General features: G+C 32.1%; 1 protein-coding gene across 1 annotated transcript in view; it reads left to right on the top strand.

The window, feature by feature from the left end:
* Positions 1-15428, top strand: part of LOC143044643 (uncharacterized) — a 51692-nt gene that overhangs the window by 17485 nt on the left and 18779 nt on the right. The window contains exons 2-14 of the mRNA XM_076216704.1: positions 370-466; positions 1209-1406; positions 2380-2513; positions 2832-2940; positions 3932-4089; positions 4443-4565; positions 5808-5919; positions 7318-7472; positions 7923-8024; positions 9573-9653; positions 11653-11785; positions 12887-13051; positions 14117-14383. Coding sequence (XP_076072819.1) covers positions 370-466; positions 1209-1406; positions 2380-2513; positions 2832-2940; positions 3932-4089; positions 4443-4565; positions 5808-5919; positions 7318-7472; positions 7923-8024; positions 9573-9653; positions 11653-11785; positions 12887-13051; positions 14117-14383 — 1834 coding nt within the window. The remainder of the gene's footprint in view (positions 1-369; positions 467-1208; positions 1407-2379; positions 2514-2831; positions 2941-3931; positions 4090-4442; positions 4566-5807; positions 5920-7317; positions 7473-7922; positions 8025-9572; positions 9654-11652; positions 11786-12886; positions 13052-14116; positions 14384-15428) is intronic.

Raw genomic sequence — 15428 nt, 5'->3', positions numbered from 1 at the left:
AGAGAAAAAAATTCAAAGTAGTCAACCGAAATGCGCGTCTGGCGTATTGAATTAAAATTCTGGTACCTTTCATAACTGTTTGAATATAATGTATGACAGAAAAAATGTCTTGTTGACTTTTAACGAATCAAATTCGCTTGATTTATGATCAACTTTACATTGCGAAATCAAATGGCAAACTATTTGGTCATATTATACCTTTTCCTTTATGAAACCAAAACCTTTTAAGAATATAAAACTCGTATGAATATACAACAATTAGGTTATACTCTTTTCACATCCTTCCTTTATGTTTTTCTTTAATGGTAGCATTTCAGTTTTATGTACATTGTAGCATGTGTAAAATTTATTACATGATGTTTCTTTCAGACGTCGGTGCCAGCATTGCTAATGGTCATAGTTTATTTTGGTGTAAACATTAAAGGGCAATGCATACCAAATCCAAACGTCACCCCAGGACCAAATGGTAAGAATATACTTCGCACATCGAGTTTCAAGAATAGAACATTAATGTGTAGAAAGAATGCTATATTTGGCATTGTCAATTCCTTTTCTTTTCTAAACATGTAATAAGAGATGATTAACATTGTCTGTCACACCATGTGTTTAACGTTTCCGATAATTTTGCTCATTGTGCAAGGCGCAAAACTTCTGAGCTTTCCAGTAGGAAATTTCTTTGATAGTCAATATGCATAGTGTAATATCATAGCACGATAAGCAATGGTGGAAACCAAATGCTACATTAAAGACTCACTGCTCTGTTATTAGCAAGTTTTTATAGTTCTCACAAGACTCTTCGTAACGGATGTGACGTCAACAGATTCAGCATGATCTGCATCCTGTCTTTTTAATGAAAATATACAATGGCTTTAGAGCAGACTTAAAAGTGTGTGTAAGCGAGTGGAGGTATGAATTAGAATAATTCCTTTTTATGTCCAGTACTGTTTTTGCCAACAAGTAAGGAGGACATAAACATAGTTTTAACTTGACATTACTCAATATTCCAAGATGACACATTTTAATTCCAACAAGGAGTTGTATGTATATAAGTCATTTTCCGGGTTTTTTATACCATGGTTTCAACAATTTATCTTCGACGTACGAGCTTTTGCATACCGCCATAATTTTTCGATTCTTTTGGTTAAAGAACCCAAATCATTTCTACTTCAAAACATATGGATTGGAATTCTCAACATGTTTGATTTCAGATCCAGCATTTCCAACATTACCCGACGCGTTTTCCACACGATTAGAAGCAAACTTGAAGGACTTGGGTGAAACCATAACTGCAGAGATATACTATGATTATGGTAGAAATTTTGCAACTGTTAAACAGACATCAAACGGAGGACAGACTACGACATTGCTCGATTATAACAATAATCAGATGTTGACAGTAGATACAGGTGAGTAAATATTACTACAATATACATTTATCAAAAGCTATCGTTCGACAAACTCAAAATGGTAACCTTTTTGTGGAGAATTCATAAAGTGTAGATATTCAAGTAAAAGTATAAAGCTGAGCTTAGCTTCAAAAAAAAAAAAAAAAAAAAAAAAAGGTGACAACCCAGAATTAAGAACTAGTATTACTTTTCGGATATTTACAAAATGTGACTCTGGTGATTAAACAAGAAATTTTAAATGAAGATAATGGTAAATTGACTGTGCCATTTAAGCCTCGAATTCCTAACATAGAATGTATATTCAGGACAAGAAATAGAAAACAATCAATCTAAAATGGATATTTTTAAGGGCCAGCTCCTCCGGGTGCGGGAGTTTCTCTCTGCGTTGAAGACCCATTGTTGGACTGTTGTCTGCTCTCTGGTCGGGTTGTTGTCTCTTTGTCACATCCTCCATTTCCATTCTCAATTTTCATCTTGAATGTGGGTCGGCTTGAATGAAATTGGACTTTCAACTTGAAAAAAAAGGTATTAGCATAAGAACTTGAAGTGGGCACGATACTCTTTTAACAGAATGAACCGTGTTTAAAGTCCCCATTCGATATGGAAACGGCTACTTATTATATAGGCAGATTTTTTGGGGTTTTTTTTTCTGGCGGACTGGTAAAGTTCATATACACTATGCTTTTTGATAACCGTTTCATCCCTGAAGTTCAGGAAATGCATTACTTATAAAAAAGAAGATGTGGTTTGATTGCCAATGAGACAACTATCCACAAAAGACCAAAATGACACAGACATTAACAACTATAGGTCACAACGGCCTTAAACAATGAGCAAAGCCCATACTGCATAGTCAGCTACAAAAGGCCCCGATAAGACAATGTAAAACAAAACTTGTTGGCATTATCAATCATTTATGCCAAAATGACTTACTAAAAGACTAGTTATTAAAACTTTTCTCAATCTTTTACAGTTCAGCATTGTAAAGTCCAGAAGTTAAGTACAAACCTGGAAACGGTTATATTTGGTACTCCAGCAAAAAGCGGCCTTGTTCCTCATATCCTTACAACGAATGGTGTGTTACACTTTATGAAACAGAGTGGACAGGTATTTAAAATTGAAATTCTAATTGTGGTTATTTGATAGAGTTCACATGTAAATCAAAACTGCACACGATTTGGCTAATTGCATTTTGGTGAAATAAAAGATATTGTCGAACAACAATAACTTATTACATGAATATATGGAAAAAAATCTTACACAATACAACTAAATATGATATTAAAACAAAATATCTTTAAATTGCTTACGTGATACAAATCCATCCAAATATAAAAGGATTCGCGAATTCATAAACTGAGTATATTTCAAATTTACGGACAACAAATGTAGGTCGGTGTAATATATCAACAATTTTCATTTCAGGTTTACAAACAACAGCAGTTTGTCCGAGGTATCAATTCTGATCATTGGTCAACTTGCTTGGTGTGGAAAGAATTAAACTCAACATTTACACTAGATTATTTTTTTGCTGGTAAGACCGTGTTTTAAAATGTAGGCAACATTACAATGCCCAAGGAAACAGTATGTCAGAACACGTTTATGCCATATATGAAAATAAGGAGATGTGGTATGATTGATAAAGAGAGAACTATCCACCTAAGTCAAAAATACATGTAGTAGACAATTATTGAAAACCTTACAGCCTTCAACAATAAGAAAAAAAGATACGATTTAGTCAACTATAAAAAGAGCCCGACATGAAAAATATGAAACCATTTAATTGAGAAAAATAACGGCCAAACACAATAACATAAACAAAGTACGAAAAAACAAATATGACAGACGTGAACCAACGACAACCACTGAACTACGGACGTCTGACTTGAGATGGCATACTGTAAAACATGGTATGGTATGTGTTATGGTATGATGGTATGGTACGAATACCATTATACTATGGTATGCATGAATGGTACCATGGTATGGTATGATGGTATGATGGTTCAAATTACTATACCATTGTACGAATTCCTATACCATGGTACAAATTATTATACCATGGTATAACTTGATGGTATGAAGCATGGTATGATTTTGTGAAGTAGGAAATTTTGAAAAATTAATTTAGGTAATATGAAATATGATTTTTTTTAATTTGTAGACATTATGTATCTGTTTTATGTATGAAAATAGTATTTTACAAAATAGATGTAGACAAACCAGATAGACTATCACTTACATGTATAAAGCTGTGAACAGAAAACAAGAGAAAAACTCAATTTTAACCTACGTTATCCGATAGGTTCGATTCTGACCCAATTGTAGTAAAAACACAAATAATAAAATTTACCTGCACGGAACACTTGCTTTTTAAAATAATCTTTAGATCAGGTACATAACAGGTTACTTTCAAATTTAGTTAACATTTTATCTTTCTGAATGTTCATGTACTATTTTTCTATGTTGAACATTTAGCATACATCAATCAATACATTAATTATACATTCATTTTTAATTTTAAGCTCCTAATTGGAAAACACCAATCGCTTTCCAGCAAATACCCGTTAGAGCGATCGCCACTGGACAACAAATCTTAGCAAATGGAACCAGGCACCAGTTTCAACATTACTATGACTATATTGACTTCAGATTAGATATTAGCGACTATTCTGTCTTTGAGGTAAATTGATTTGTTTTCAATTTAAGAAACGTCTGTTTATGTAATCTACCGAAGGAGAAATAACCCAGATTATTTATTTCGTTGCTAAATACATTGTAGAAGTCCCCGATTTTATCATCAGCTCAGTAGTAAGTACTTCGGTACAGAATAGATTTATGACAAACCTTTCTAAAAAAGAATACATGCAAGAGGGTTTGGGAAACAGAAATGTTGTCAGTCCGTCGGCAGTAAAAGATTTTTAATTTTTAATTACATCAATACACCAATTATAACAGGTAACAAAATGGTATGGCATAAAGTCTAAATAACGAATTAATAAATATGTATTATAGTTATAATCTATTCTATTACAGACTCCGAAAGGTGTATATTGTCCCGGGCGAAATAATACACGACCCGTACCAAAGCCAAGTTCTTCCTTTCACTACAAGGCAGAGGTTATTTACCCACAGTCCCTGGCAATCACCTCAATAGATGTGAGTTTATTTTGTCAGATGTAACTGTTAGACTGTTTATTCTAATGGGAACCATTCAAACATTTATTTCGATATAAATAAGATTTAAATGATACATTTTAATCATTACATTTAGAATGAAATTCAAAACAGTGTGGCTGTGGCCATTGATTGACACATTAAATTCATCCATTGACTGGGACAATTTAGGTGAACGTTTGTATGTAACGACCACTGCTCACTATGTACTTTTTAAAGACACTTAAACTATGGGGTCACCAAAGGTTCTCAACACCTTAATAAAGTAATTCGAAAAAATTAATCAGAAATAACACGATATTTTGATTTATATCAATTATATAAATCAAAACATAAAGGTTATTCCTGATTAATTTTTCGAATTATTTTATAATTAAATGCGTTAAGAAACCTTTGGTGACCCCACAGTTTAAATGTCTATCGTAGGTACGTCGTGAACAGTGGTCGTTACAGACAAACGTTCATGTAAATTGTACCAGTCAATGGATGAATTTAATGTGTCAATCAATGGCCACAGCCACACTGTTTTGAATTTCATTCTAAATTTAAGCAGCAGTTTTGATTGTTTTTTTTTTTGTATTGAGGAACACATTTTACTGATAGTACTAGTTGTTATGTTATCTTACTCCATTTGGTAAGACATCGTACCTATAGCTAATACAAGTACAGGTCCTTATTATAAACACGGATTTTTTCCAAGTTATAAACGTTAATGGCGATAAAGTTATTTAAATTGTACTAGTAACAGGAATTATTGTTTCAATATTAAACATCTTAAATTGGTCCATGTAGAACACAAACTAGCAATTGTGGACATTGACAAAATATTTTCTAAAAAGCGCACCAGGGCATTCCGAACGAATCCGTCATTAACCAATCTATTGTTTCTTGCGGGAAAGTTTGTAACATAAAACGTACGGGTTTAGTCACCACTGTCTACATTTCTCTGTTTTCTATAGAAAATCAATACTGTGGCAGTCATTTCCCATTCGCCCCAGTAGTTGTTACTTAACGTTTTTTTTTTATTACCTTCCATGAAAACCCAAGGTTTAATTACTTTTCAAATTATAACAATTACGTCTGTGATATATTTAGTTAGATGGTAGGATCCCCTAATTTAAAAAAAAAGTGTTGTACACATTGACAATGGTCTCAGGGGAAGATGAAACAAATAGCAAGTAGTTACGTCTGTACGTCTGTACTATTTACATATTTTTTATATAGATATGGTACGATAGTGAGCTGAACCTTATGAGAATGGATTACAGACCAACGACATCTTCGAGAACAACGTACAATACAGATTCATTTAGTGAAGTCCATGACTTCACAACAGGTATTATATCTCGGCCGCTTTGGTAACTTTATTTCCTACGTTATTAGAGATTTTTATGATGTGCTCGTTACTACGTATTTAACAAAAGAACTTTTAAAAGCAATTTTATTCCACAAAATAATCATATATTTGTTTCTATTTAGAATGAAACCTTTGTTGTGTGCTAAATTAAACACCGGGATCGTGTGATTTGTGGAACAACCAACGGTGATACCATTGCAAATGAATTTAAGATTATTTTTTGATGGTTCTGTTATTGTATTTTAATGATACATGTAGCTTACTATTGATACTTCCTTTATACTCATTAAAAATAAAAGAGTTTTAAATGTATTTATAAGTTGCTCATATGTTCCTTAGCTGATTGTTTTGTCCTCTTTTTTTTTCTTTTTTTTTATATATATATTTCTCAATCAATAACATTATACTTGTACAGATTTCTAATATTTGTGTTCAACCACAACTAACAAGAAAAAAGGAAATGCGCATTCATAGTTGAAAAAAAAAACAATTTTTACTGAGTACAATAGAAATAGATAGATGGCCAAATAAAAAATTTAAACCCTATGAAAAAACGAAAGGAAGCATTTATCTTCAGAGTACATTTTAATGCCAGAAACATGAAATTTTGTCAAGCCTTCGCTTCTTTTAAAATAAATTGATTAAACGTTGTCATCAAGAGTACGTGCATTCATAGATGTTGCATTGTCGTTTGTTATTTGTTCCACTTCAATGCTTCTGTTATTTCGTTCTTTTCATCATAAGCTGATGTGTTTTTCTCGGGTTTAGTTTGTTACCCGGATTTGTTTTTTTCTCAATCGATTTAAGACTTTTTAACAGCGGTATACTACTCTTGCCTTTATTCACACGGATATAAAATATCTATCTGGAAGAATGTCTCTGTCATTTAAAAAAAACCGGATCGCATATGAACGTCTATGAAATATAATTATTAATTATGAAATATTAACAAATGGACAAAATGTTCAAATTTTGTTGGATTAAGATTTTACCATGACGAAATACGACAATAGCTGCATCTACATTACCAGTTTTTGAAATATTATAATTATACCCCCGCTTTAAAAAAAGGGGGGGTATACTGTTTTATCTCTGTCTGTCAGTCCGTCCGTCAGTCAGTCCGTCCCATGAAACTTTCGTCACATTTTTCTCAGGAACTACAATACAAGGATTTCTGAAATTTGGTTTCAGGGTTTATCTAAGTCAGCTATACCGTGTGATGCGTTTTCAGATTCATCACTTGACAACTTCCTGTTTACCGAACACTTGCATATTTTTACACTATTAATTAATATTATCCACTTGCGGCGGGGGTATCATCAGTGAGCAGTAGCTCACAGTTTCACTTGTTCTAAAAGTTGTACTCACCTTTTTCAGGAATAAAATATTTAACTGACAAGACCAGAGGAAATTGTACGATATCACAGATTACAAGCGCTTCTGAAGATGGTCAAAAGGGGCCATTTGGCGAACAACTAAAGAATGCAAGCCAGTTTTTATTTTTAGATGCTAATTATCAATTTACTGGAAAGGTAAGTTTAAAAAAAAAAAAACAACTTGTTTGTTAGAGGAACTCAATAGTTTTACCGCATAATCGGTATCTTTTTATGAATTATTTTTTTCTAATTATGAAACATTGAAAATAAACAAAAATCGTCATCACAAGTGATCATTCTAAGTATATTGACAGTTATTATTTACCACCAATATGTCACGAGTTCCATCATAAAGTATCCAAAGTTCATTAACTAAGAAATATCAAAATTGAGTTAGTTTTAGCTCTTTGCATATTAAATAAACTACGACTATTTTAGCCGTACTATTATCTTCCCTCTCGAGTCATTAATATTTTTCCTTTTCTGAATTTGTAATTGGAGTCCACTTCCTAAATCTGTTGACTAAGTTTAAATGGTGTAATCTGTTTTACGTTTTTTTTTTTTTATTTAAACATGTCACGTCCATTAATTTTTGTTTTGTTTTAGAGAACGTCTAGGGGTGTTCCCTGTGATGTTTTTACAGGTAAAAGATTGTTTCCATATAATGGCGTCTGGTATAATAGTACACTGAACTATTACTTTTTAACAGTGAGTAACTTTCATGATTCACTACATAAGAAAAACTTCACTACATAGAAAAACGTTACTGCTTTTATCAAAACCAAACATTATTACATCTTGTCAAATTTGCAACATGGACCCAACGATATAGATAAAAGCAACAACAATGTACCGCTGTTCAATAGTCGGATAAAGCAAAATCAAATATGGATAACCAACAAAAACTGGGGGAAACACAGGAACAACAAAATCACTGAATTGCAAATAGAATTGAGAATGGAAATGGGGAATGTGTCAAATGGGTCTTCAATGCAGCGAGACCCGGAAGCGTGCTTCCGCTGGTCCCTCAACAAAAACAATATACTAGTTCTGTGATAATGGCCGTCATACTAAACTCCGAAATATATAGAAGTAACTAAAATAAAATGCATACTAGACTAACAAAGTCCAGAGGCATCTGACTTAGGAGAGGCTCAAAAATGCGGCGGGGTTAAATAATAAACATATCATATTGAAAATCGGCTGCCCATCTATTTTAAGTTGTCCTGATTTGTAAATACTTTTGACCCTTTCCTGTTATACAAGCTCTATAATGTAAAATTGTATAATGTTTAGGGTTTTTTAAAAATATTATGACCATGAGCTTTATTTGAAAGACGTTTTTTGAAATGCACTTCTAGTGGTGTAAATGTTTTAATATGTGTATATATTTATTCCTTATATTATTATTTCAAAACGTTTTTGATTACATGTCATTTATTTTTAAGAAGATTTGTGAACAACAACAAGTGTTTGCTCCTATTTAATTATCTCTGTAATTATTAAGCCAAATAAAAACCATGATTGAAAACAATTAACGCAGACAAATGTCTTTCGTCTAGAATCATGTGTTATATTATTTATGCCACTGACTGAATTATTTATACAATTGACATTTCTAATGTGCGTGCCTTTCATTCTTGATATTTGTTAAATATTGGTTTGAATTGTATCGATAAACTATACAAAATAACATCAGCTTTTTAGGGGAATCAGAACGAGAACGACCGTCATGTAAACCAGAAATCAGTTTCCATGATCTTAAAAAAAAACAAAATTTATTCTTAATCTTTGTTATATCAACACACATATCTTTCAAATTGTCGGATTTAACTTTGTTTCGAGTAATTTGACAAACAGAGATTGTGCAAATATATTCTTCTTAGAGGTGTTCATATTTTATGAAGAGATAAAGTTATGTATACATTCATAACCTTAGTGTAGAAACTTTACTTTAAACGTATCCCTTTTATTGTCTATATTACGATTGCATTATCTTGCATAGAAAAAGGTTTGAGATGTTTATAGAAAATGCATGTATCAATTATGCTTTGAATAATCACAATAGTAGAGTGTTATTATTCGTGCTTCAATGTAAGGTTTCATTCAGTCCAGTTAGTCCATTCACTTCGTTTACATAATTAAAAAACTGATTTACTGGACGAACGAATTTACTGGCCAGTAAAAAAAAAAGAATCATTCTAAATATTCTTTTTAGAGACCTTTTTGAAATACTTTAAAGATGTTTATTAATAGGACGGCTATAAAGAATATCCATCAGATGGTTCAACATCACCAACAGATATACCATTTTCATTAGAAGTTACCCTAGATGTGGTAAGATATTTCCACTAATGAGCTAAATACAAATACTAGCACTTTATAATGAACAAATGTATGTAAAACAACACAATTTTTCAATAACAGAAACATATTATATTTTCCTTATTTTTGGATTTTGGCATGATGTTGCTACCACGATTGAGCATACGTTTGATAAATCTGACTGCAAATTAAGGCGACAGTAAAATTCAAATATCCGTTGATGTAGTAGTTCAAAATTCAAACTTATAGTTACGTTGATTAATTAAATTGAGAATGGAAGTGGAAAATGAGAAAAAAGTGCAGAAAATAGTCTAAGGCTATCATTGGATCTTCAAGTATCGAGAAAATCCCACACCAACTGTTCTCTAAACAATAATGTATACAACTTCAGCGAAATTGACGCCATGCTAAACTCCGAAATAGATAAATCAACCAAAATAAAAAAGAAAATACACAAAAAAAAAGATTTAGGGTTTTCAGGGATAGAAGCAAAAATATTGCGGGTTTAAAATACTTGTTACATCTCAACCCTATATCTCGTGCCAATATGAAAAGAAAACACCCAGTAATACACACAGTACAACTAAGGTGTCCGAGTCCGATGTTAATATAGGTAACAGAATAAAACTAAGCAAAGTCGCAACGATCAACATGAATAAACAAAGGACTACTTTTCTATATGTATTGCTTCTCTTAAGATGGAAGGATAATAAGATGCACAGTTAGTTTTTTTTTTCTGTTAACCTTTTTATATTAATATACGGACAGTGCAATTAAAGAAAGTTGATTGTCATTTGCTGTATGCGGACAAACAACAACATAGCTTGGATTGGAGAGCCGGCAAATGAATAAAACGGTTAATTGGTGTTTTTGATAGACCACATTTATTTTTTGTCAAAAAAGGAACACCAATCAACCATTTGAATTCACATCAACTGTCCGTGAAAATTTAATTATCTTCGATGTTAATATGCTTGTGCACAGCCATTACACAGGAACACCAATCAACCATTTGAATTCACATCAACTGTCCGTGAAAATTTAATTATCTTCGATGTTAATATGCTTGTGCACAGCCATTACACAGGAACTAATTGGCAAAAAAACATTAGTTCTTTGTGGGTACATTTCTAGAAACATACAATGTAAAATAAGATAAAAATCTTTTAACCGATATACCATGCTTTTACCAAGTTTTTTAACTTTAAAAAGTTCTGCGCTCGATTAAACATATCAGATAAGATGTGTCTAATTTACATAAAGATCAATCTAGGAAATTGTGACAGATTTCTAAATTACAATCTAAAAACCCTAAGTAAGATACAACCCGACATACTATTGTTTTACTTTGAGTCAAGGGAACTTGTAGAGCAACATTTAAATAGCTATTGATTCTGATTGATGTTTTGCTCTTATCAACTTCGTGTAAGGATTTTGTATATTCGAGATTATAGCAGTAAACCATGAAAGGAGTTACCATACCTATAATTCACTCATCGTTGACATCTGTGCAGTTTAGTAGTGGCATAGAAATATTTGAGATTAAAATCTATAACAACGTAATATAAGTTTAAAGATATAGAAAGATGTGGTATGAGTGCCAGATATAAAATGAGTATAAATGATATGATAACCAATGAGACAACTATCCATTAGAGACTACGTAAATAAAAGCAGTTATACGCCACAGTATGGTCTTCAACAATGAGGAAAACCATTACCACATATGAAGCTTATGAATCTCTGGATACTGGAGAAAAAATCCAAAGAAATTTATTTTATTCATATTTTACGCTTTTTTCATTCAATATAATATCAATTTGTAAGTTTATTACTCTACCTAGAGGACACGTAATCGGTCTTTTCTAAAGTTCAATTTTGTTTCCTATTATCAATACACAGTTTATTTTTATAGGCAATGCGACGACTAGGAGTATTTGTAAATGTAGGCTGGTTCCATTTCTCGATTACTTGTCATATTCTTAAATGATTTGTGTTTTCTTTTATTTAGCCGGATATGGACCCTTTGAATATTTTAGTAAATTTTTTGAACTTCGATACTGGGAAGAGGTCAGTTTCAGAATTTGACATTTCTTCTTGCTACAGGAACATGTCAAGCCTTACATTTCAACTGCAATTACCAGGTAAATGTAAATTAACTGTATGTATCAAATATAAAATAACAATTTCGGGTTTGCTTTTATGTACCACACAGTCAAGAGTCGGATTTGAAAAAAACGGATGAACAGTTAAATAGATGAACGGCCAAATGAAAATGTTTTATTTTCTTTATCTTTGTCATCCTTAAAAAGTACTGATAATTTGTATCATATTTGACTTAATCAGTTCATGATACATTGTTACCCAGTGGTATCCAAATAGTTTATTTCCAGGGTACACAACTAATGAACTATATTTCAACTATCATCGTCCACTGTTAAATTAAACAATCTATTTCAATATTTCGCACACTATTATCAATTATTTATGAAATATATACACAAAACAATGATATGGAATAGACCGATCTGAAGGAAGATAAATTTGGATTGTCACTAGACATTTAAAAAGTTGTTAAGAATTCAGAATACCACATACCCCTCCACCTTCAGTTTTTGCACGAGTTCTTTGACTTGCGGAGAGTGTGTTACTCATTAGTGAGCGCATTCAAAAATGTGCCGGTATATTTTTCCATGGACTCCGCATGAAGCATTACTTTGAAGAATTATTATACAGCGTTTTGCGTTCAACCGTTTCCTCAAACTAAAATCCAATCAAGTGAAAAATCAGGCCAGACAAAACGTTATTTCCCCTTTTTCACAGGTGTAAACCTCCTTTGTATGATTTCTCCATGTGAAAATTGCTTGAAAAAGTAAAATGATAAGCAATTCACAGATATGTTAAATTTCGACAAATTCTCTCACACACAACGATCCTGCAGCCCTATAGACTCATTTTTAGTGTTAATTGTTTAATTTAATGAGCTGAAATCCGAACTCTTTTAAATGGTTTCAAATTTTGTCGACCGAGTGCAATTTATAGCTTGCTTTATGGTAAGTGTTTGCTCATTATTCTGTTCTGTACTGAAGTTCTTTATACCAATGTCGTTTTGATCGGTAGATATATTTCTTTTTTAATAATGAAGTTACTGAAGAAGAAAGTTTCTGATATATTTCATCCACTTGCAAAAATATAATTGACACATATATGAAGTAACTTGTGTCATATGACTTGTTCTAATTCAGGGCCGTTTAGAGAGCAAGATACAGACCTGCTACTGCTACAAGCACAGAGAATACTGCCAGCTATTATGAATATAACCAGTATAAGACTACAGAATGTTAGAGTTAACTATGATTCTTCATCGGTCTATCTTACCTGCACAATTACCAATATTGCTCCTGATTATGGTATGTAAAATAACCTGCATTGTGTTGTTTTCGATGAAGATTAAATGATAGTTTGAATTTAAGGTACACTAGGAGCAATAATTGGAATATCCAAATATGAGTAGCATAAAAGAGAGGTGAAATATACCAGAGAGACACTCAAACTCGTAGGATAATAAAAATAAACTGACAACACCACAGCATAAAAAAAAAACGAAGAAAACACAAACAATATACAAATATATGATAGATAACGTAAGACTGAGCGACACGAAACCACCAAAAAAAAAAACCCCAAACCCGGGAGGATATCATGTACTCCAGAAGGGTAATCAGAACCCGGTTCAGGATACTAAACTAACGATGAGCCCAAAACACGCATTTTAACACATTTGCCATAGTGATCCTTGAAATGTTATAAATTAACAAAAAAATTGTGTTAATAAGTTTGTTTATGTACAGTGTATCACATATTTCGCTTCCCAACAATGAAGAGTACTTCTTGATGGAGTGCACCTCTTCAAGTGGATCTCATTGGGGTCTAAGCGTGAAGCGGGATTGCCGATTTTTTTGTGAGCGTGACACGTGAAGGTCAAACTCTTGTGCCGTGAATACGGGAAATGAAGTCTAGCGGGACACGGGAAATTACAAAAAAATGAGAATTGCTTACGTTCATAGTGTATGCTTACGTTCATAGTGTAAGCGGGATCCGGGATCAGAACCCCCCCCCCCCCAAATGATACCCCCTTTAACACAGACTGTTTTTGTTAACCCAAGCAGAATTAAATAACGTTCCTCATCACAAAGGGTTTGATTCTTTTCAATAAAAGGTGTAACACAATTATTTCGTTCTTTTATCGAGCTTTAACCCTAACACTATTCAACTCAATAGTATAGAATAAATGTAATGTTAGTTCTTTCAGATGTCATGGAGCCTACGGCGATACAACTGTATTTAATACTTTTGAGTACACAATTGGTGCTCGACATGCGATCAAAAGTTGCATTTGATTTCAATAATATGACCTTATTCTATTAAAGAACAAAATCTGTTATTGCTTATCTTCTTATTTTCATCTCGTTTAGTAAAATTTTCTCAAGCTACTACAGTAACCAGGCCATCATCTTACGTGATATCATCAAAGGACGTCAAACAAAGCTACGACTTTACTGATACATGGCAAGATTGTGCAACATACTGTTCACAGAGTTATGGTTTCATCTGTAATAGTTTTGATTTCTGCAAAGCGCCATTTATGTCTGGTTGTAAACTTTATGCAGACAGACGCTCAGACATACAAACATATTTGAAAACTCATACATCACCTTGTTTCAACTATACAGTTTACCAGAGTAAGAAATCTAATCTAATTAAGCAATATGGGTTTCACTTATTTTCAGCATCAAACCACACATTATTTTTCATATAATTTTTTTTTAAACTTTGGTTTTTGTTCGTTTAAAAGAGAGCAATAACATCTGAACCAAATTGTACATCCATCGGTCCTATGTGGAAAAAACGCTGAAAATACTAAGCTTTGAATATCTTCGATTTTTAACGCATGGTATTTTATGAATATATTTCACTTGCATTTTGACATCTTACATAAATTTTACCATTGAATATTGTCATAGAAAAGAGTAAATAATGTCTTGTTCGGTAAAAAAGCAAGTAGTAAACAAATAATCATAATGTATTTTGATATTAGTATCTTATAACGATAGCATAAACTTCTATAAGTCTTTGGTATCTATATCTAAGAAACAAATATCTTATTTTCTAAATAACTTTTCCAAGAGTTCAAATATAAAAACATTGTCACTGATTGACTGAACAACAAACCAATACAAGAATGCATGATGTAAACATTAGTGTAGTTTGGTCACTACGATATTTCTGGACATTTGTATTGTAAGATTGTTAACTCCTATTATTACATTGACTAATGAATATCTTTATGGATATAAAACCAAAAATGAATATCTTTATGGATATAAAACAAAAATGAATATCTTTATGGATATAAAACAAAAATGAATATCTTTATGGATATAAAACAAAAATGAATATCTTTATGGATATAAAACAAAAATGAATAACGTTCTCCATTTTTACTTATTCTCAATTAATTTTGATGCGAGTAGGTCTTCGGTTAAGTCTTGATAATTCCCGTTGTTATATTTTTTTACTAAGATCTGAAATTTATGTCTTCTTGAAGTAAACAAATATTATACAATTACTGTCTTTTGGTGAGGTAAATATGCGGTTTTATTGACTTTTGAAAAACTGATATTCACTGAGGCCGACGGCCGAAGTGAATATCAGTTTTTCAAAAGTCAATTAAACCTCATATTTACCGAAACAAAAGACAGTAATTGTTTTATTCCATATTCCGAG

This window comes from Mytilus galloprovincialis, chromosome 1 (assembly GCF_965363235.1).
Source record: "Mytilus galloprovincialis chromosome 1, xbMytGall1.hap1.1, whole genome shotgun sequence".
Classification (NCBI taxonomy): Eukaryota; Metazoa; Mollusca; class Bivalvia; order Mytilida; family Mytilidae; genus Mytilus; species Mytilus galloprovincialis.
The sequence above is the reverse complement of the archived record's forward strand: the minus strand, read 5'-3'. Positions and strand labels throughout refer to the sequence as shown.